General features: G+C 43.5%; 1 protein-coding gene across 1 annotated transcript in view; it reads left to right on the forward strand.

Annotated features, from left to right (window-relative positions):
* Window positions 1-22,468, forward strand: part of ABCA4 (ATP binding cassette subfamily A member 4) — a 335,662-nt gene that overhangs the window by 248,440 nt on the left and 64,754 nt on the right. The window contains exons 33-38 of the mRNA XM_082265714.1: window positions 295-389; window positions 10,788-10,820; window positions 12,735-12,840; window positions 12,921-12,995; window positions 14,361-14,530; window positions 18,221-18,398. Coding sequence (XP_082121840.1) covers window positions 295-389; window positions 10,788-10,820; window positions 12,735-12,840; window positions 12,921-12,995; window positions 14,361-14,530; window positions 18,221-18,398 — 657 coding nt within the window. The remainder of the gene's footprint in view (window positions 1-294; window positions 390-10,787; window positions 10,821-12,734; window positions 12,841-12,920; window positions 12,996-14,360; window positions 14,531-18,220; window positions 18,399-22,468) is intronic.

Here is a 22,468-nt window from a genome sequence, read left to right on the forward strand (position 1 = left end):
TATATATATATATATATATATATATATGTATATATATATGTGTGTATATATATATATATATATACATATACACACACACACATATATATATATATATATATATATATGTGTGTATATATACTTGAAATCTCTTTTGAGAACTTTTGAATCCTGCACGTTATCCTATACCATAAATGGTGGATTGTCTTTAGTTCATAAATCAGTTGGTGAATGCTGTGTAGGGCTCATTCTACTCCAGAACATCAAACTGCTGATTATTTATTGTGTTTTTGTTTTTTTTTTGTTTTTTGTCAGCGAATTCAGCCAAGCTCAGAGATTCTCCAGGACCTCACAGAGCGAAATATTTCAGATTTTCTCCTGAAAACATACCCCACATTGATAAGAAGCAGGTGTGTTGGACTTTGGGTTATGTCATTTTGATGGATAAATCTGTTTTACTTTACAAGAAACTGAATTTTCTGGGATATAGTCAATTGCCCAATCAAGCTGTCTAGCAGATTCATATCAACGCCGGACAACTTTGTGGCACAGAAGCACTTTTGTGATTGCATACGAAGTTAATTATTGACACGAGTGGGATTGTTGTCACATAAAGCACTCGGCGTCAGGCAGATTATTAGTAAATGCCTATTGGCCAGTCATTACCTCAGCAACTTTATCTCATATGTGTATAAGCAGTATTATGCCCAGTTAAATCTGACCTTGGATAAGCTGATTATAAATTCTTTTACTCATGTAACTGGAATCTAAGGTGACAAAAGAAATAGAAGAAAGCAATGAGGCCTTATAAAAAGGCGTATAATTAGTGTGTAAAGTATACATTTTCTGACCATTTAAGCGTTTTATTTACATAAGAAAACAAAGCAACAAAGAAAAGTGTAGGTGCTGCCTTGAACAGCCAATCAGATCACAAATTGGGAATTTCTGTTGAGCACTTTCTACATCAATTCTTCATGTTATCACCTACAAGGATAACCGTAATCTGTATCCAATCCTCACTATTGTATAGTGAGGGGTCATGTGAGAGGACATGTGTCAAACACAAGGCCCACAGGCCAAATCCAGCCCTCCAGGCCATTTTTAATGTGGTCCTTGCACCTCTCCTGTAGCTGTGGCACCCCCTCGTTTCCAACCCCACATTGTCTCAGCAGTCAGCAGCAGAGAGGAGGACAGAGCTCCTCCACCAGATCCTACGCTTCCCTGTGCAGCTTCATAAAGGTTTGTCTCCAACAGCCTCCCTCTGCCCCCGTCCCATCCCCTCCCATCTCGTCCCGTCTCAGTAGTCAGCAGCAGAGAGGAGGAGCTCCTCCTACAGATCCTGTATAACCTCTTTGTGCAGCCACAGCACATCTTTGTCACCACCTTCCCTGGTCTCACCTTTAAGCAGACCCTGCCAGCTGGCTCCAGTCCTCCTCTAGACCTTGCAATTTCTACTTCCCAGCTCCAGCTTCTTCCCTGCAGCAGCATATGGTAAGAGGGGTGCACTGTGATGTAACTTGTGACTTGTCGGATTTAAGAGGGGTGCTCTGGAAATCTAGTCTTACAGATACAACTGGCCCATTGAGCGCCACCATAATGCTGATGCAGCCCGTAATGAAAGTGAGTTTGACACCCCTGAGCTAGAGTATTAAAATCAGAACTAAGGCAGGTCATACATGATTCATTTTCTTTTGTGCTGAACCAGTGGGTTGAACAAAAGAAAATTAATCGATTCCCCCATTCACCTCGAATGTGTGGATGGGGAATCGATTTAGCTCCCAAGGAGTTATTTTATTCTGACAGCGGAGTGGCTTCCCTGGCGCGTCAATACACTCAGCCGCTCTAGCAGAGGCACTGATCGAGAGAAAGTGTTCCAACAGACTGGTTGTGCAGAAGTTGATGAAGATGCCTCTGATGTCACAAACAACATGGTGTCGTGGGATGTAACATTGACAAAAGATGAGAGGATCTCAGGGGGACAATGCTGGATCTGCTGGGTGGGTGAGTATCTGAAATGTGCAGGACCAATCTCCTGTTAATTGGGAGTAAAAAAAAAAAAAAAGAAGGGGTACAGGGAAGATCTCCTTTAATGGCTCTAAAATCTATTTTTTATGAAATTGTTTCTTACTGTATTTTCTGCCTCCTTGCAGTGGCGGCTGGTGCATTTGGGGCGCAGGGGTGCCGCCCCCCCATCCATGCGTCCAGCCCCCTAATCTACATGCAGGGCACCAGACGCATGGAGTTCAATGGGGCTTTTTTTAACCATGTGATTAGAGCAAGAGGCTCTAATAGGTTAAAAAAAAAAGGGTGAGCCCACCCAGTTGTGTGACAATAGCAAATTAATATTCGCTATTGTCACACAGATCCTCCTCCTGGCCAATCAGAAAGCAGGTCCTGAGACCAGTTTCCTGATTGGCTGAAAGGAGAAGCCATGCCATTGGGCATGGAGGAGGAGGAGGGAGGAGACGCAGAAGACTGAGGGGGAAGAAGCCGAAGCCACCGCCGTTTGCTGCTGCTGTTCCTGCTGCACATTTCCAGATGTCCTTGCAGGGTGAGTGGGCTGGGGTCCTGCTGTGGTCCTGGGGGGGTATGGTGTGCGGCCTGGTGTGGTCCGGGGGGGGGGGGGGTATGGTGCTGTCCTTCAACCCCCCCGGCCCATGGAGCACCAGCCGCCACTGCCTCCTTGTAATATCGTCAATGAGCTCCTGAACCTTTCCTTTTCACTTTTATCCCTGTTTGTTTGGAACAAGCAGCGCACATGAGTTGTGATCATGTGCAATGCTCTATGTACACCATACATCCCATAGTCCATAGTACATCTCAGGAGCGAGCAGGAATGGCTACATTTCTACATACAGTGGGACCATGGGGAATGAATGTAGCTAACCTCTAACAGGAAGTAGGATTGCAGCAGCAAAAAAAAGGAATTTGGAGGTTTGTAGAAGCATGAGTCATAAAAAGTGCTTTTTTGGGGGGGAAAGGATACATATTTTTTTTTTAAACCAGAGTTTAGTGTTAAAGGGCCCCTAAAAATGTGATCTGATTTACATCCACATCTTGGACCTAATAATTAATACATAAATTCAACATACAGAGACATTTTCAAATGACATATCAGTTTTGGGTATATACAGTGCCTTGCGAAAGTATTCGGCCCCCTTGAACTTTGCGACCTTTTGCCACATTTCAGGCTTCAAACATGAAGATATAAAACTGTAATTTTTTTGTGAAGAATCAACAACAAGTGGGACACAATCATGAAGTGGAATGAAATTTATTGGATATTTCAAACTTTGTTAACAAATAAAAAACTGAAAAATTGGGCGTGCAAAATTATTCAGCCCCTTTACTTTCAGTGCAGCAAACTCTCTCCAGAAGTTCAGTGAGGATCTCTGAGAGCCGGTTCACACTGGGGCGACTTGTCAGGCGACTTGGTCGCCTGACAAGTCGCCTGCCATAGATTAGCACAGGACCCGTTCTAATAGGAGCGACACAAGTCGCTCCGACTTAGAAAAAGGGTCCTGTACTACTTTGGGGCGACCTGGAGCGACCTGCATTGACTTCAATGATGTCAGCGGACATGTCTCCGCTGACATCCGATGCCCCATAGAGATGCATGGGGGGACCGTTCAGATCCGCCAAAAAAAAACGGACAGGCGGATCTGAACGGTCCGCCTGTGTGAAAGGGGCCTAAGACCCTGATCACACCTGAGCATTTTTCAGCTCATAAAACGCTCATCTCTAAAGGCCCGTACACACGATACGAAAATCGGAAGGGAAATTTCGTCCGATGAACGATCTGCCGATTTTCGGATTGTTAGTATAGTGCTTTCGACAGCCGATTACGGATTTTCGGATGACAAAATCTGGATGTGCAGGCTATAAAATTGTTATCGTACGTCAACACGACGTCCGATTTTCACTTAATTAGTACAGTTTTCGTCTGAAAAAAATCTTAAGAGCAAGACTAGGCATGCTCAGAAACGAAAGAACACATACAAATCAATTCAACACATGACATCACTTCTGAAGTTGAATTCTGTCTTACGGGAAATTTCGTATGAAAATAACCTCTTCACTTTCCACATCAGACTAGCATGCAACAAAAAACGGACGACAGATCGTTCGATAATCGGATGGTGTGTACGGGGCTTAAGACCCTGTTCACACCTGAGTGTTTTTCAGCTCGTAAAATGCTCATCTCTAAGACCCTGTTCACACCTGAGCATTTTTCAGCTCATAAAATGCTCATCTCTAAAGTCTCATAACGCTCAACAAACAAAATCCCATTCATTTCAATGGTCCCTGTTCACATAACGGAAAATTGTTACCAAATACTTACCGTAATTTTCCTTTCCCGATGGACTCCATGGCAGCTTACGTGTGGGTTAGTCCCGCCTCCTCCTACCTCATAGGACCCTACTCCCATAAATTTTTACTCCGTGCCAGAGGCCGTGTTCCATAAATAGCCTACTCCAGCAGATGGGAGGGGACTCCAGCTGCCATGGAGTCCATCAGGAAAGGAAAATTACGGTAAGTATTTGATAACAATTTTCCGCTTTCCTGGCAGACTCCATGGCAGCTTACGTGTGGGAAATAACTAGCCAAACACACAAGGGTGGGAAACTGCTGGCCAAAAGAAATTTAATTTGCACCATCAACAGACAGTACTTGCAAACCAAAGTTAACAGAAGACAATGAAGCTGGCTCAATACAATAATGAGTCATGAAAGTGTTAATGGAAGACCATGATGCCGCCTTGCATATTACTTCAGGGGCCACATGACAAGAAGCCGCCCAGGATGTGGACACCCCTCTTGTCGAATGCGCGGTCACCGCTTCTGGAGGAGCCAAGCCCTTAGCCTTATATGCCCATTGGATGGTCTGAACAATCCATGCCGCTATGGATCTTGAAGAGGCCCGCAAGCCCTTGTTCTTTCCATGGAGGAGAACAAATAGATAATCTGAACGCCTGAAGGAAGCTGTTGCATCCAGGTACAGTCTCAGAATTGCACCCACATCTAATGGATGTGTATTCGGATCATCTGACGATTTGAATGTTGGAAGGACAATCTCCTGGTTCTCGTGGAAAACAGAGACCACCTTGGGGTGTGATCCCAACATGGGGATAAGAACCACACGATCTGGGAAGAAGGTCAGGAATGGTTCTTTGCAACCCAGAGAACTAATCTCGGAGACTCTTTTAGCCGAGGTGACGGCAACCAAGAAGGCCAATATCAGAGACAGATCTTTAATGGAGAGTTGCTCTGTGTGACTTCTTATGACGTCAGAAAGGAAGTTCAAGACGAGTGGAAGATCCCATTTAAGGAACCTTGGATTCCTCTGTGGCCTGAGTCTGGAAGCTCCCCGAAAGAATTGACGAACAAGGGGATGAGACGCCCAAGAAGTTCCTGTGAAGGCCGAAATAGCAGAAACTTGCACACGTAGTGAGCTAACGGATAATGGTAGGTCCAGTCCCGACTGCAGGAAACCAAGAATATGCTGGATATTCAGGTCATTGCATGACCCCCCTTTCTTGGTAACAAAATCCATGAACTTGGACCAGATCCTTCCGTAGACCTTGTTAGTGCCCGCTCTTCTGGCACTTAAGAGAGTAGAAATTGCCCCACTCGGGCAACCTAACGCCTCCAGCCTTTCCCTCTCAAAAACCATGCCTTCAGGTGCAGATGAGCCACGCATGGGTGCAGAGTTGCTCCCTGGGACAGAAGGTCCGGCCTGATGGGTAGAGGAACTGGATCCCGAAAACTGAGGAGCATCAGCAGTGGAAACCATGGCCTGTTCGGCCAGTATGGGGCTATTGTTAGCACTTCCACATCTTCCATCCTGAGTCTCGCCAGGAACCGGAGAATGACAGGAACTGGGGGAAAGGCATATGCCCTGTGGAATCTCCAATGGTCTGTCAGAGCATCCGTCCCAAAGGCTTGGGGACAACTGAACCTCACATAATACTTCGGAAGCTTGTGATTGCATGGAGATGCAAATAGATCCACTTCTGGGTGAAATTCCAGAGAAGTGAGCCACTGGAAGACATCGTTGTGAAGGCTCCATTCGTTGTTGTCCAAGCGGACTCTTGAGAGGAAGTCCGCTTGAACATTCTGTACCCCTGGAAGAAACACTGCAGTGAGGTTGACCAGGTGTTTCTGGGCCCAATATAAAATTGGATCTACCTCCTTCAACAGGGAGTGCCTCCTTGTCGCTTCACATAGGAGACCGCGGTCGTATTGTCCATCCTCAGGATCACAGAAGTCCCTTCTATTAGGTGACGGAATGCTTTCAGAGCGCAGAACGCGGCTCGCAATTCTAGAGTATTTGACACTACCCTGTGAGCTTGGAAATCCCAGCTGCCCTGGGCTATCTCTGTCTGACAGAGGGCACCCCATCCGGTGTTGCTGGCATCCGTGGTAACTGTGATCCAAGAGATGGGCATGATGGAATGGCAATTGAGGAGATTTTTGCTCTGCAGCCACCATGGAAGGCTCTCCCGCATTGATGATGTTATGCGAATGAGGTGATTTTGATCTCCTGGACGCCACTGATGGAGAAACCCCACTTGGAAAGGCCGCATATTCCACTGTGCCCACTTCACCATTGGAGTCGTGGCTACCATGGTCCCAACCAATCTTAGACACTGAGATGCTCGAAGGTGAGTGGCCGTCATAGCTAGGCGTACCCTGTCCCTGACTACTGGGATCTTCTCGAGGGGCAAAGAAATTGTGCCTCGACTTGTGTCGAACTGAGCTCCCAGAAATATTAACGACTGGGTAGGCTCCAGATGGCTCTTCTCCATGTTCAGTAACCAGCCGAACTCGCGAAGAGTGGCTATTACCTGAGACCTGTGTACCAGAAGTTGTTCTCGGTCTTGTGACAGCAGGAGCAGGTCGTCCAGATAATGGTGTAGACAGACGCCTTTGGTCCTGATCAAAGCCACCACTGCTAGTAAGACCTTTAAGAATACCCACGGCGATGTAGTAAGCCCAAACGGGAGACAGACAAACTGTAGATGATTCTGATCTACTGCGAATCGTAGGAACTTCTGGTAATCTGCTGCCACTGGCACATGGAAATAGGCATCCTTGAGGTCGATTGACACAAGCCAGTCTGCCGGTTGTATTGCTTGACGGATGGTGAATAGCGTCTCCATCTTGAATTTTTCCTTCTTGATAAAAGAGTTCAGGTGCGTGAGGTCTATGACCGGTCTCCAAGCACCGCTCTTTTTCTGAACCAAGAAGAGAGGGGAGTATAGACCCTGGAACTTCTCGTTGGTTGGAACTGGAACCACTGCGCCTTGAGCCACCAACAGATCTACGTAAGACAGAAGGCCTTGTCTTTTCTCTTCTGACTGTGGCAATGAGGTTGGAATGAACCTCAGTCTGGGCGGACTGCAGAATTTCCAGGAATGGCCTGTTGATACTGTCTTGACGACCCAGAAGTCGTTTATCGAGGTTGCCCAGACGTGTTGGAAGCATAGTAGCCGAGCCCCGACTTGCTCCGCCTGGGCAGGCACAACGTCAAAAAGACTTCGTGGCCTCCCGACCACCAGAAGACCCTCCTCTGGGTGCTTTCTGTCCTGAAGGCTGTGGTCTTCTCCAGTTCTTTCGGAATTGATGGCCAGGCTTATATAGGCGAGCATCCCTTGATCGATCAGCCCCTTGCCTGGGCTGAGACCTCTTCTGGTCCAGCAAGCGCCTATCCTGGGGAAGGAACCGCGACTTCCCACCTGTGGCATGGGAAACGGCGCTTTCTAACTTTTTGCTGAATAGGAAGGACCCCTCAAATGGAATTCGGCACCAGGCCTGTTTTGACGCAGGATCGGCCAACCAAGGCAGTAACCGATGAAAGCATTACCCGTGCCGCAAGGCGGACCATGTCTAGGGAGGCCTCCCCCAAAAAAAACAGCCGCCAGCCTCAGCTCATGTATTGGCAAATTTCTTGCGACTTCTTCCGACACGCTTCTGAGTGTTGTGTCCACACTGTCTGTCCACACCTCCATTGCTTTAGACAGGGCTGCGAGAGCCAATGCTGGCTTGCATGCCATTCCTGCTGACACATAGATGCGCTTGAGGTCTGAATCAATGCGTCTCTCAAGGCCATCCTTAAAGGTCACTGTGTCTTCAAGCGGAAGGGTGACATGACGCACCAGACGCATCAGTGCTGCATCCACCAGAGGTGCAGATTCCAGGTGTTTAACCTCTTCCGTTTTAAACGGGTACATTTTGTTCACTTTGGAGAGTAGAGAGTTTTTTCTCTCTGTGCAGCCCCATTCGTCTGTAAGAATTTCGCCGACCTCCCCTAACAGGGGAAAGAAAGGGCGTTCCTTCTAGAGGTGCTTAAAATACCTCTTCTGTTTAGAGGGTGACTCTACCGGCTCATCCCACTTCAGGGCTTCCTTCACAGCTTTGACCAAGGAGGGAACCATGGCAAAGTCAAAACCCGCACCAGGGTCGTCTGCTTCAAGCTCACCCTCAGAGTAGTCAGATGAGGAGTGACTGTGCTGGGAAGGCCCAGGGATATGAATATTTTAACCAGCCGGAGTACTCGCCATCCTGGGGGAGGAAGTTCCAGCACGAGCAGGATCCGAGGTTTTTAAGGACTCCATAACTATTCGCCTGACCAACGACTCCATCTGCTGGTTGCTGTCTTCCCTTTTGTTTGCAGCATGTGCAAAACAGGGCTCACAGAGCGACTTTCCATCAGGATCTTTTGTCAGAGTGGTGGTGTCCTGAAGTAGCTCCAGACTCTTCACCATGTCGCCTAGAGGACGACCGATGATGATTGATGATGAATGCCGCGTTTGCGACCTGGGAGGATCTTTATCTTCACGGGCTGAGTGACGTCTTTCAGACCTAGAAGGGCTTTAGGAAAGAAAATAAAGACTCAACAGAACAGCAGAAACCCCCCCCCCCCCAAACATTACAGGGAGAGGAATAAAACCAATCTTACCTGTAATGTAAGGGCTGTCCACCAGGGGGCGGTGAGACATCCATATCACTTTAGGAAACTGCAAGAGATTATGAATGAGTGACATGCAGAAAGCAGGCAGGAAGCCTATTCAGCATAATCACAGCCATCTCTCACCTTTAAAGATTCATGCAGAGCACGGGGAAGCCGCTGGAAACATTGCTGAACAAACCCACAGATAGCTGAAACTAACAGCTATTTGAATTTGCTACTGGAATGATGTCACCGCCCCCATCCCCCCCACCTGTGCAAACCAAGCCTCGATTCAGATCGAGCCTGGAAGGCACCGCCCCCCCCCCCACCTGTGTGAACCAAGCCTCGATTCAGATCGAGCCTGGAAGACACCAGGAAGCAGTGGAGTGGAGGGGAAGGACGTGGAATGGAACGCCATGCATCCCACAGCCAAACTAGAACCCAGGGAGAGATAAGTAACAAACAACAGGAGAATATACAAAAACAAACTGCTGCCATAAAATGTAAAGCAGGATACATCACCACTTCCACGACCAGGCCCTGGACCATACGGACACCACGGCTGCACACATGATGGGGCGTATTAATGGGCCTCCCGCTAATAGCTGGGACGATTGGCCAAATGTCGCTTTGCCTGCCATTGGCCAGGTTTGTAAGCTCTTCCGGCAACTGACTCCACGCCCGTGTCCTACCCCGCTAATAGCTAGGGCGTGCTGGACATGAAGGGGACACCACTCGATCCAACGTGCAGACCGCCAGGCCTGAATCGGGAATCTTCATGAGGTAAGATTTGACTATAATCCTTTCAGGAGGAGGACAAAAAAGGAACACAACCTCTGGCACGGAGTAAAAATTTATGGGAGTAGGGTCCTATGAGGTAGGAGGAGGCGGGACTAACCCACACGTAAGCTGCCATGGAGTCTGTCAGGAAATAAGCGTTTTGTTGCCTGAAGCAAAATGCCTGAAGCTCAAAAAAGTACATGAGCTTCTTTTTTTGTTAAATTACAAGCATTTTTGTTAGATGTCAATGCCTGCCTCCAAATACCTGCAAAAAAAATGCCTGAAAACGCCTTAAAAAACGCCTCAAAAGCCCCAAAAAAGGCTGAAAAAAGCCTGAAAAAGCCCAAAAAAAGGCCTGAAAACTATACGCTCAGGTGATAATGGAGCCTTACAAGACTGATTGCTTTGTCTATGGGAAAGGCTACTTAATACAGCCCAACACATGTGCTATGAGATCTGAGGTGACAAATTAAGATACAATCTATTCTACCTGTATATATAATGAAATAAAAATTGAAGCCGCACAACACTGCAGGGAATGTTTTCAGACCCCCAAAACGAGTTAGGTACTTTTTGGAGTGTCCCTCTGACTTTTATGGGAATAAAGTTGTATCTGGACCTCTTAGCAGTGGTGTGGCACTTTAATTCCCTTTTTTGTTACATTACACTAAAAGCCAAGGAGACCACAGAGATCATCTTGGATGTTGAAGCGGCCTGCCCAGGAACCAGATCGTTTATTGTCAACATCAGTACTTTAAGATCGCAATACCAATAAGCTAACCCTAAAGATCCAGTGCTATTTTTCCACCTTCCCTAACTTTATATAAAATGAGGCTCACAGCTGAATGCATCATTGTGTTTCCAAAGACAATTCATCTGATCACTCCACAGTAAACTGACATCTAATTAGTTGCTATTGATAATTGCTCTTTGCACATAGTTATTTCTCTTTGCAGTGCATTACTTTGCAAATCATTTTAGTCCTGTTTTTTCTATTATTCTATTTTTGTAATTATAATTTGATATTGATTATTAAGTATCATTAACATTTTTATATAAATATTTTTTTTTTTTAGCTTGAAGAGCAAATACTGGGTCAATGAACAAAGGTAAGTGACACAAATAAAAACCCAAAATAAGTGAACTACAAAAACATAAGAAAAAATGTCAGTGTACAGTAAATACTTACTAGATAGATAGATAGATAGATAGATAGATAGATAGATAGATAGATAGATAGATAGATATAATAAATACTTAACTTTACTTTACAGTAAAAACGTATTAATGTTAACTTCATTATGGTCTGTGCTGTCCTCTAGTGGCCATTCTAATATTCTACATGTTCAATTAAACAAAGATCTGGAGCAGCTGGAGTAATTAATTTATGATTTGGAAGTGATCCTATAAGGAGAAGAATATGGTTGAAGCAACTGGTGATTTTTTTTTTTTAAGGTTCAGGCTGTGAGGCTGTCATCCTAATCTTCATTTCATAGTAAATAATTCAGAAAACGTTTTTGATCAGTAACCTACTATTGTAACAAAGCCTGGACCATTCCAAGTTGTTTTTTTTTTTTTTACTAGAGTAAGAAAAGGTAAAAAACCCCTTGGAGGTTAGTGTTTTACTTTCTTTTCTGAAGATTTCACAGGAAAGATCTAGAAAATAAGCAAAATATATCACTGGAACAGATATCCCAATAAAAGATTTCCCCTCAAATCTTGTTCTTTCCCTTCAACTCGTTCTTGTGACAACTAATAACATGTTTTATTTCTCTTTATGTTTTGTCCTGATGATAATTGTCTCCTCGACAAATACAGAGTACATTTTTTTCTTAAGGCCCCTTTCACACATGGGAGTCTGTCGGCAGACTCAGTTTTTCTCAGCGGGGGATCGATCCACAGAGCTCTCAAGTTCCCGCTGTTCTCTATGGGGGAATCGGATGAGAACGGACCGCCTGTCCGTTCTCATCAGATCCGCTGGACGGATGGAAAATAGGGTTTCCATCCAGATTTGACGGACCAGATCGGATGTCAGCAGACATGTCTCCGCTGACATCCGATGCCCCATAGAGTTGCATGGGGCATCCGTTCAGATCCACCTGAAAAACTGCAGGCGGATCTGAACAGTCCGCTAGTGTGAAAAGGGCCTAATGGTATTGAGCATTTTACCTACTTGCTCACAATAGGTTATATTTTGGGTAACCTTCCCAATTAGAATAAAATCACCTGTGCAATGCTTTCTTTAGAATGTGAAAAATGGCACAAAAGTGTACCTGTTCTTTGCCCATACCAGGCAAAATAACAGAAGGGATCACAAGAAGTCAGTACTAAGTTTTCAATGCTCCCCCACCGCCCTGATTTGCTGCCAAAACTGCCCCAGAATCCTTGTAAAGCTGCCTATTCACACTTAGGGGTGTATTTATAAAAACAATTTTCACAACTGTTTGCCCAGTGAATGGACATGTACATTTATTCTGTGCAAATGGAGCACAAAATGAATCGGCTGTTTCCTGTGCTGATCGAATGCTTGTATTGATTTAAAATGGAAAATACAACATTTGGCCACTAGATGGTACTAAGTATCATATGAATTTCCAACTGATATATCAAGAAATGAATGGCCAGCCTATGTTTGAACTTTTTTGCTCCCCTGAGCCCCCATGTGACAGCACCTCGAGACTGGCCATTCAGGCAACGAGTGAGGCATTGTGAGGATGAATGTGAAGTGTCACATGTTCATCCATACTCAGATATAACACGTATTCCTCAGGCAGTGTGGCAATGGATTGATAAAAAGGGGGGGGGGTATTAAAGTAATTTTTGCTCACGCTCCATTCAGAATAGGGAACCTGTTACCTGTCTTTATTAGTCACAGGTAAGAACAGGTACACTTTAAGCATATTGTAGGTTTGTCTAAATATATGACATTGTAGATATAAGGAAATATATTTTAGCGGTTCTGAACTTAGAACTCAAACTTTACTTATTACTTTGATTTGTTTTTCACCCGCTGTTACTTGTAGATATGGAGGTTTTTCTGTTGGAGCAAAGCTTCCTATTCTTGACATAGAAGGAGAAAATATAGCAGAGTTCTTCGGCCATCTGGGAGACCTGACCAATGTCTCAGCAGTGAGTTAAAAAAAAAAATGTAATTTGATTGAGAAACATTATTGGCCGGTCCTGATAATAAATCTTTGTGTATCTGATAGGGCCCTGTGGCGAAGTCCGTTTCCCATGACCTGCAGGCTTTCCTTGTAAACCTGGAAACAGAGAACAATATCAAGGTACATAGTCAATATAGTAAAATTCATTGTAATCATTTCTCCCAGAACAATGATTCACTGCCATCCCAAGGACCTGCAAAACTGCCAAACCAAACTGATTAAACGATCCTGAAAGTTATTTCTAGAAGTGGTAAGATGATAAACTTTAGTTTATAGTGTTATTTTCTAAGCAGGATACAGTAAAAGAACAATACTGAGTATTTTAATTCACCAGTTATTTTTAGTTGTTATTGTATTGAAAATGTATTTCTAAGATCATTCCTTGATATTCCATCTTTACATTATTTTGACATCACCAAGTGGTGATGCCCCGCCCCCTTGTAACATCTTTGACCAGATGCTGGGTTAGTGATGTCACAAGGGGTGGTGCCATCTGGTGACCCCGCCCCTTAGTTATTTAAGGCCTGTCAGACGGTTGGAGCCTTCGTCGGGACCAGATTTGGATAAGGTTGTGGGGAAGAGGCCCTTGACACCATCAACATGGGGACAAGGTGCTTTCAGAGGGGCAGAGCCACCCTGCCGCAAAGCAACCCCCCATGTTGAGGACATGTGGCCTGATATGGTTCAGAAGGGGGGCGCTTGCTCATCAACACCCTTTCCGGACCTGGCGGGCTAAATTCTCAGATAAGGGTCTGATATGGTTTTTGGGAAGGACCCCCCACGTCGTTTTAAAATAGAAAAAAAATTGGCCCCAATTGGCAATTGCTAGAGAGCCTTGCTGTGTTATGCTGATTATTGGGGTCTGCGGGCGGGGGGGGGGGGGCTTATCTGAATCTGGAAGCCCCCTTGTCTCCATTAACGCCCCCCCTCTTTCCTGACCTGCCAGACTGCATGGCTGAATAAGGGTCTGGTATGGATTTTGGGGGTGGCACACCCTCTTTTTATTTACATTTTGACGTGGGTAACCCCTCGCCGTTTTTTTCTTCCTTTTTTTAATAGCCGGGTACTGCCAATTGTTACCTGCGAGTCATTTTAAATGGAATTTGGCTCGTTTTTGGTTTTCTTTAGAAATCTAATTTTTGCTGTAGCATGTTTTATGCATGCTACAGATGCGCCATTTGCCATTAAAGGTCATGTGCATGGAAAGGCAGGCGACCCAATACTTTTGGTAATATAGTGTAGATGCAAATAGATAGATAGATAGATAGATAGATAGATAGATAGATAGATAGATAGATAGATAGATAGATAGATAGATAGATAGATAGATAGATAGATAGATAGATAGATAGATAGATATGCATGATTATAATTATTTTATTATTCATACATTATTAATATATCATGGTTATTTTTGACAGGAAATATATGTTTTTAACTATCTGGCATCACTTTATTAAATATATTATGGCTTTTTTTTTCTAGGTTTGGTTTAATAATAAGGGCTGGCATGCTATGGTCATCTTTATCAATATTGCCAACAATGCTATTCTCAGGGCCAACCTGGGGGAGGATAAAGACCCTGAAGAGTATGGTATAACTGCAATAAACCATCCCCTCAACCTCACCAAAGATCAGCTGTCCGAGGTCACAGTGTAAGCACAAAGCCATCATATGAAGTATTACCAGATAGCGTTTTATATAACCAGTAAAAAGCCACTTTCACACGGCTATTTTGATGCATTATTGGATTCCAGTGGTAAGAATTAGCGGATTCTTGCTGTCAGAATGACTGGGGCATGTGAATAGCAGCGACTGCTCAGCCCAGTGCTGTATTTTGGCCTAGGCCAACAAGGCCCAGGCCTAGGGCGGCACATTGCAGGGGGGCAGCAAAAAAACTGCACCCCGCACAAAAAAAAACAGCCTCCTCCTGGCTCCCGCACGAAAAGGGTCCCCGCCGGCTTGCACTACATTTTTAGTATAGTGCCAGTCTTATGGGGCGAATTGGACCCGAGGGCAGGGTCCAGGAGGCAAATCAGTCTGGCACCCCCATAAAGCGGTCACACTGCTACCTGCAGGTATGATAATACTGGTCAGTCAGGACATTTGGACAGACTGCAGGCCGCCAACCACACCTAATACAACTGACCTGACGGCCGCCAATGCTAACAAGTGTGGCACTGAAGCCTAATGCTCCGCCTACCCTCCTCCACCCCCAGGTATGACAGGCATCATGTCAATAATATCATTTAATTTCTCTAAACATCCTTGTTCTTCAGCGAGCATACTGAATTGCATCATATACAATTAAGACTTTAAATTTTATGCGATTTCAATAATATTTTGGACCTGCTCACCTCATATGTACTATCGCAATATGTCACTGGATTAGTAAGATTACTCCTATCTTATAGGATATTTGGACTTGTGTTTGCTGACTTATTCATTATACAAATAAATGAAATAATCCTATGATTACAATCAGTGGCATCAAACACAAGTCCAAATATCTTAAAAGAAAGGAGTAATCTTACTAATCCAGTGACATAAGGCTGTACTAATGGGCACTGATAAGGCTGCACTGATATGCTGCACTGATATGCTGCTCTGATGGGCACTGATATGCTGCACTGATGGGCGCTAATAGGCTTTACTGATGGGCACTGATATGCTGCACTGATGGGCACTGATATGCTGCACTGATGGGCGCTAATAGGCTGCACTGATGGGCAGTAATATGCTGCTCTGATGGCCACTGATGAGGCGGCAATGGTGGGTACTGATAAAGTGAACTGATGGGCACTAATGAGGCTGAACTAATAAGGCAGCACTAATATGCTTCACTGATGAGGCTGAACTTATGGGAACTGATGAGGTTGCACTGATGGGCACTGATAGACTGTGGTTGTGGTTTACAGATAACAGGGTGGGTCATTAACAGGAAGGGGTGTGGCCTTTACAGGAAAGGGAGGGTCATATTACAATTAGGGGGTGCACAGGTTTAGTCAGGCCTAGGGCAGCACAAAACCTAAATACACCACTGGCTCAGCCTAAATAAACTAATAACAGGCTGACCAAAACAGTTGGTAAGGGCAAACATGTTATACTTACCTGCTCTGTGCAGTAGTTTTGCACAGAGCATCTCAGATCCTCCTCTTCTCGGGTCCCTCACCAGAGCTCCTGGTCCTTCCCTCCTGTTGAGTGCTTGACAGGAATCAGCTTGCTGTGAATTATATTCCCCAAAAAATAGTAATAAAAACGTTTACACATATTTCAAAAAGCAATCAGTGAACATGCCAATAATTGTGAGAAATGACATAGTATTGTGAAAATCTGTACACTCCTCCCCTTAAAGTGATTGTAAACGGTGACCTTGTCAAACAACCCATTCAGTGTAAAATAGAAATAAAATGCAAAACATTTGTTTGAAGATTTAAAAAAGTATTATAAATACCTTTTTCCCCAGTTTGATGATCACATTTCTTCTGTTCTCAGCTGCATAAGAGCTGGGGGAGGAGAAGCAGCAGCACACTTAGCTTCCCAGTGAATGGCTGTGCAGGGGGGGGGCGTGTCAGGATAAGTCAGATCATTGGAGGAGAGTACCCAGCATAGCTAAAGAACTGACCACGGTGTGCTCTCCTGCTTAGTGTGGTCAATTTTTCTCCACTGTGCCCTCTTGCACTGGAACCCCCCTCATACCATCTGGGCAGGACACACACACCTTACAGAAGAGGAATGGCTGGGTAGACCCCCAAGGGTTCCTCCTTTCCCTGTCACAGCGCATTCTACTCAGGAGCTGAGTACTTCTTGGGCCTTCCGTCATCAGGCGTCAGTTTCTCAAGTTTGCAAGGCAGCCACTTGGTCGTCGGTGCATACCTTCACAAAATTAGATTAGTAGATTATACCTTCACAAAATGATTAGATGCTTTGGCATCTGCGGATGATTCATTTGGCCGCGATGTTTTGCAGGCTGCTGTTTAGGAGGGGCTGTTCCCTTTTGAGGGTTGTTTTTGTTTAAATTTTAATTTTTCAGATGGAGCTCCTTTGAGTCAGTTATGGCTCCAGTGTCCTGGTTAGGTCTCTTATGTTTAGCTTTGGGTTATTTTCCCCACCCCTCATTTTCCTTTTGGCACTGCTTTTGGACATCCCAGTAGTTATGATTTATGGAGCGCTGTGTCCGTCCATGAACTAAAGAGAAAATGGGATTTTTGTACTTACCATAAAATCCATTTCTCTGAGTTCATCGACGGACACAGCACCCACCCCTCTATGGAGTTCTGATACTTCTAATACTGCTTGCTTCTAAACTGAATGCCTATAGCAGAGAGGGGGTTATATACCAAGCTGAGGACGGCCCATGGGCGTCGCCAGGTGTTTTTTGTTCTGCCTAGTTCTACCCCTGGAGGAGGCAATATAACCCAGTAGTTATGATTTATGGAGTGATGTGCTCGTCGATGAACTCAGACAAATGGATTTTATGGAAAGTACAAAAATCCCATTTTTTCATCTTGGCCTTTCTCTAGAACATCATTCCACCTCAGGTCCATCTGTATAGCAATCTGTTGTTCAGGGAACCCCTGCTTTTGATGCAGGAGTGCTATTTCCAAACAATCCCACTGCAGATTCATTGTCTTTCTCAGACGCATATAAAACATGCCAATACTACGAAGTTTCTCAAAGCCACCAGTGAGATTTCAACCTACCTTGGAGTGTATTTGTAGAACACAAAAAGCAGAAAGGACTTTCTGAACTTAGCATATTGGCCGTATTTGCTAAATTGCACTGAAAACTCAAGTATTAACGTCACATGCCTAGAATTGCTCTTTAAGGACCCATTCACATCTGCACTTTTTGGGCGCATTTCTAGTGCAGTGAGTTAAGGTAAGTCCTACTTGTTGCACTTTTGATGCGTTTCCATCACAATAGTGTCCCACTGGTGTCAGAGGGAGGAATAGTGCCCTGTTATTGGTGTCAATGGAAGGAATAATACCCCCTTGGAATAATGTCTTGTTGGTGTCAATGAGATTAAAAGTGCCTCGCATAAGTGGAAGGAACATTGGCCTAGGGGCTAGAAAAATATAAGTGAAGGGTTCACAGTTTGGAGACCACTAGTCTAGACCCTCTATTCTGCTCAACATATTAAACATATTTGGGCTTATTCAGCAAACCAAATCAGAGCGCAGTAATCGTAAGCAAAAAATCCTAATCAACCAATAAAGGGTTCATTTTAACAAAGTCAGAGCGGTAAAGGATGATTTGCCAATAGTTTGCTATAATGTGTGTTACGGAATTTATTGCTTTTGTTTTTAGAGGCTGTCTTTTCAATTAAATCTTTTTTTTTTCAGGCTGACTACCTCAGTGGATGTTGTGGTTGCCATTTGTGTGATTTTTGCTATGTCATTCATCCCAGCAAGTTTTGTGTTGTATTTGATTCAAGAAAGGGTGTCCAATGCCAAGCACCTTCAGTTTGTTAGCGGTGTTACTCCGGCTGTGTACTGGTTCACAAACTTTACATGGGACATTGTGAGTAATATATGTTTTTGTTGTTAAAACTACATACACTTTATCATTAGAATACGAGAAGGGAGATTTCTCAAAACTGTTTCTGCTACAAAAAAATGTTGTCCAGATTCTGTCATTAGAATACAGTAAATAGAGCTTTTTTGTGCCAGGGTTCATGAATGTTGCCAACCATCCATCACATACAGTAGAATTATGTTGTATATGTTATTGTTAGTATTTGTTAAAAATGTGCTGTGGGCATTTGTCTGTGATATCTGTTTAACCACTTTTCGTATAGCGGTGTACCGGTACGTGACTGGACTTTCGGTGGTTATATCGGGATGATGCCTGCAGCTGAAGACAACACCCTAGTATCGTTTTTTAGAGCCGGCGATTGCTCTCTAGTGATAGAAACCAAATAGGCTCACCAGCCGCTTGATTGCTATTACAAGCAGTGGGAAGGGATGTCTCCCCCTCCTGCTGCCTTCCACAGCTCTATCGGGCTCTTCCGTCCCATCTGGAGACCCGAAGGACCAGCCGGTGCTGGACAGCCTTGCAAAGCTGGGATCTGCTTTAATTTGCTGTTCATAATAGTACCCCGAAATCGATGACATGACATTACTTCTCGTGTACTCGGAAACCATTGGAGCCATTTTCTGAGAGTCAAAAGCATTCAGAAACACCAATCTTGGTGTTTTGAATGCTTTTAAATGAAGAGGAGGGATTTGGGGTCCTGTAGACCCCAGATCTCTCCTTAAAGATGACCTGTCACATGCCTATTGCTGTCACAAGAATGTTTACATACATTGTGAAAGCAATAAAAGTGATTAAAAAAAAAAGCAACAGTGTAAAAAAAAAAAATATATATATTAATATTAAAAAAAAAAAAATAAATGTAAGTGCCCCCCTCCTCCCGTGCATGCAAACAACGATCATCCTATACATGTGAGGTATCACCGCGAACTTCACATCATGGGCAGTAATTCTAGCACCAGACCTTCTCTGTTAATCTAAAGTGGTAAGCTGTAAAGGCTTTTAACCACTTTACCACCGGAGGTGGTAAAGTGGTTATGCAACGCTATACCCAAACTAAATTTACGTCCTTTTTTTCCCATAAACAGAGCTTTCTTGGTGGTATTTGATCACCTGTGCGATTTTTACTTTTTGCGCTATAAACAAAAAGAGCGTAAATTTTGAAAAAATAACAATATTTTTCACATTTTTTTATATGAAATTCCCCCCCAAGAAAATGTAAAAATCAAAATGTTTTTAAATTTTTGGCCAATTTGTTTTCTGCTACCTATGTTTGGTAAAAAAATCACAATAAGCGTATTTTGATTGGTTTGCGCAAAAGTTATTGCGTTTACTAACTAAGGGAAAGATTTCTGTCATTTTTGGTGGTTTTTTTTTAACGAGTAATGGCGGCGATCTGCGATTTTTTTTGCGGGACTGCGACATTGCGGCGGACAGATTGGACCCTTGACTGACATTTTTGACACTTTTGGGGGTACCAGTGACATTACTACAGTAATCAGTGCTATACGTATGCACTGTTACTGTAAAAATGACACTGGCAGGGACAACGTGACTGGTCGGCAAGTGGTTAAAGTGTCGCCTATGGATCGTCAAATTCATGTCGATTGTCGTCGTTGCATGATCATGAGCAATTTTAAAGCGTGACATATTTAGTACATATTTACTCAGCATAACTTCATATTTTTTATTTTACAAAAAAACGGGTTACATATTGCGTTTTTCTTTTTTGTATTAAAATTGTAAAAAAGTGTAATTTTTCCCCAAAAATTGAGTTTGAAAAAACGCTGCGCAAATACCGTGTGACATAAAAAAATTGCAAAACTCACCAATTTATTCTCTAGGGCCTCTGCTTTAAAAAACATATACTGCTTGGGGATTCTGAGTTATTTTCTCACAAAAAATACTGATTGTCAGTCACAAGTGAACAAAAAGTGCCAGAAAAGGCCCGGACTGGAAGTATTTAAATGGTGAACTCCCAGAATGGAAGATGTAGTGTTGTAAGGACAACCTGATCACACTGTGTGGCTGTTGGTTAATGCCTGGACTCTTCATATCTGCCAGATATCACCATCATCATGGATCCCTAAATCTGATACAGATTGAGCCAAGTTAATGGTCAATCAGTTTCAGGCATGTACAGGACATTTATTTCCATGCTAAAGCAGTAAGGTGTCATGGACAAATGCTTGGAACCAACAGCAAAATGAACAAGTTGATGGGAAATAGGCTGTAATTAAATTCAGCTGACTGTCCCGGGGGTATTTTTATTAAAAAAAACTTTCCCACGGTGGAACTCCGCTTTAAATGGTCACTTCATCCAAAACAAATATTTCACCCTGCAATATGTGGAGACTTAAAAGAATCACAAGGGTCTGGAAGTGTTACCTGATGCATACAAAATTCTAAGATTCTGCTTGATCAAAAACAATACTTTTTATTCAGTTGTGTAGAGTGGTCATCCATAATGTTTTCTCCAGTGTCATAGTTCAGGTCAGGCTAGATAGAAAATCTGATACTACATCTCATTCTAGATATAAAGCCATCAGTGCCAAAAAGCGCTATAGTGAGTTCAAGGCTCCCTTCATATCTAGGCATCCCAGATTGCGGGCAGAATCGCCGCCATTCTGCCCACGATCCTGAATCTGCGCAAATCGTGGGACGCGTTTGCAATCCCTTTCACTTTCAATGGCACCCAGATCATGGCACGATTTTCCCACAATTGTTGCCTAACGAATAGCAGTAAAATCATGCAAACAAAATCACAGGATGCCTGTCGCCCAAAAGAAGTTCCAGAACTTCTTTTGTGCGGCAGGCATCCTGCGATTGTTTTGGTGCAATTTTACCGCAATTCGTTAAGTGACAATCGCGTCAAAATTACGCCATGATTGGGGTGCCATTGAGAAGTAATGGCATTGCACAAGCATCCCGCAATTTGCCGCAATTTCGAATTCTTCCCATGGTTTAGATCGCTCAGGTGTGAATGGAGCCTAAACAGTTATACCTTTATCAGTCAAGGATGATTCCAAGTATAACCAATCTAAATGCTTACAATACCAATACTGGTTTCACATCCTCATTAAAATAGGATCATCAAACCATCACTGCAGTTAGTATAGAGGATAACATGTAAAGAGAAACAATCAGTAAAGTTGTAATGAACCGAAAACAAATTTGTATTGCAGTTTACCAATTGTTAGATGCGATGGCTGTGTTATTTTCACCTGGTGATCTTGACCAGATCACCAGAAGAAAATAAAAGAAATAGAAAACAAATGCAGCCACCACTTTCAATGATTTCTAAGCTGCAATATAGTACATTTTTGTTGTGGGGTTTAAAAAAACACTGTAATCCTTCCTTTATATCCGATACCTGATAGGGACAAAAATAGTTCAGTGAGAATTTTCCAATAAAATGTCGTTGGAAACATGATATACAGTATAAATTGTTGACCTAGATTCACAATGCAAGCCATTGTCAAGTATTTGGCAATAATTAAAGTATAACTAAAGGCAAAAACATTTTTTTAGTTTTGGATACAATGGAGAGAAATTAGAACCCCTGCCAAATTGTATTGCTGTCTATGTCCCTGTTAGGAAGAGTCACTCTCTCTATTTGTCCTGTTTACCATTATCATTGAGAGTGAAAGTAAAAGAAAATCCCAAATTGTGGGTTGTCCCCCAGAAAAGTAATAGATGGGAAATCTAATGTGGACATTAGTTCTGGTGACCTGGGGGTCCTCAAGGAATTCTCTTAATTTGCAGGGATTTCCTCTCACTTCCTGTTTTTGCTATGGGACCGGACGTGAAGGTAAATTTCTCCAATGGGACAAAGATGGCAACAATAAACCTTACAAGGGTTATAACCCTCCCTTACTCTATCCAAGATAGAAAAAAAAGGTTGTGCCTATAGTTCTACTTTAACAAAGATTAAAGTGATTGTAAAGTCTTGTTTTTTTTTTTAATAAAAATAACAACCATGTTATACTTACCCCTCTTTGCAGTTGGATTTGCCCGGGGCAGCCCAGATCCTCCTCTTCTCAGGTCCCTCTTCTGCT

Source organism: Pelophylax lessonae, assembly GCF_965119305.1.
Source record: "Pelophylax lessonae genome assembly, chromosome: 8".
NCBI lineage: Eukaryota > Metazoa > Chordata > Amphibia > Anura > Ranidae > Pelophylax > Pelophylax lessonae.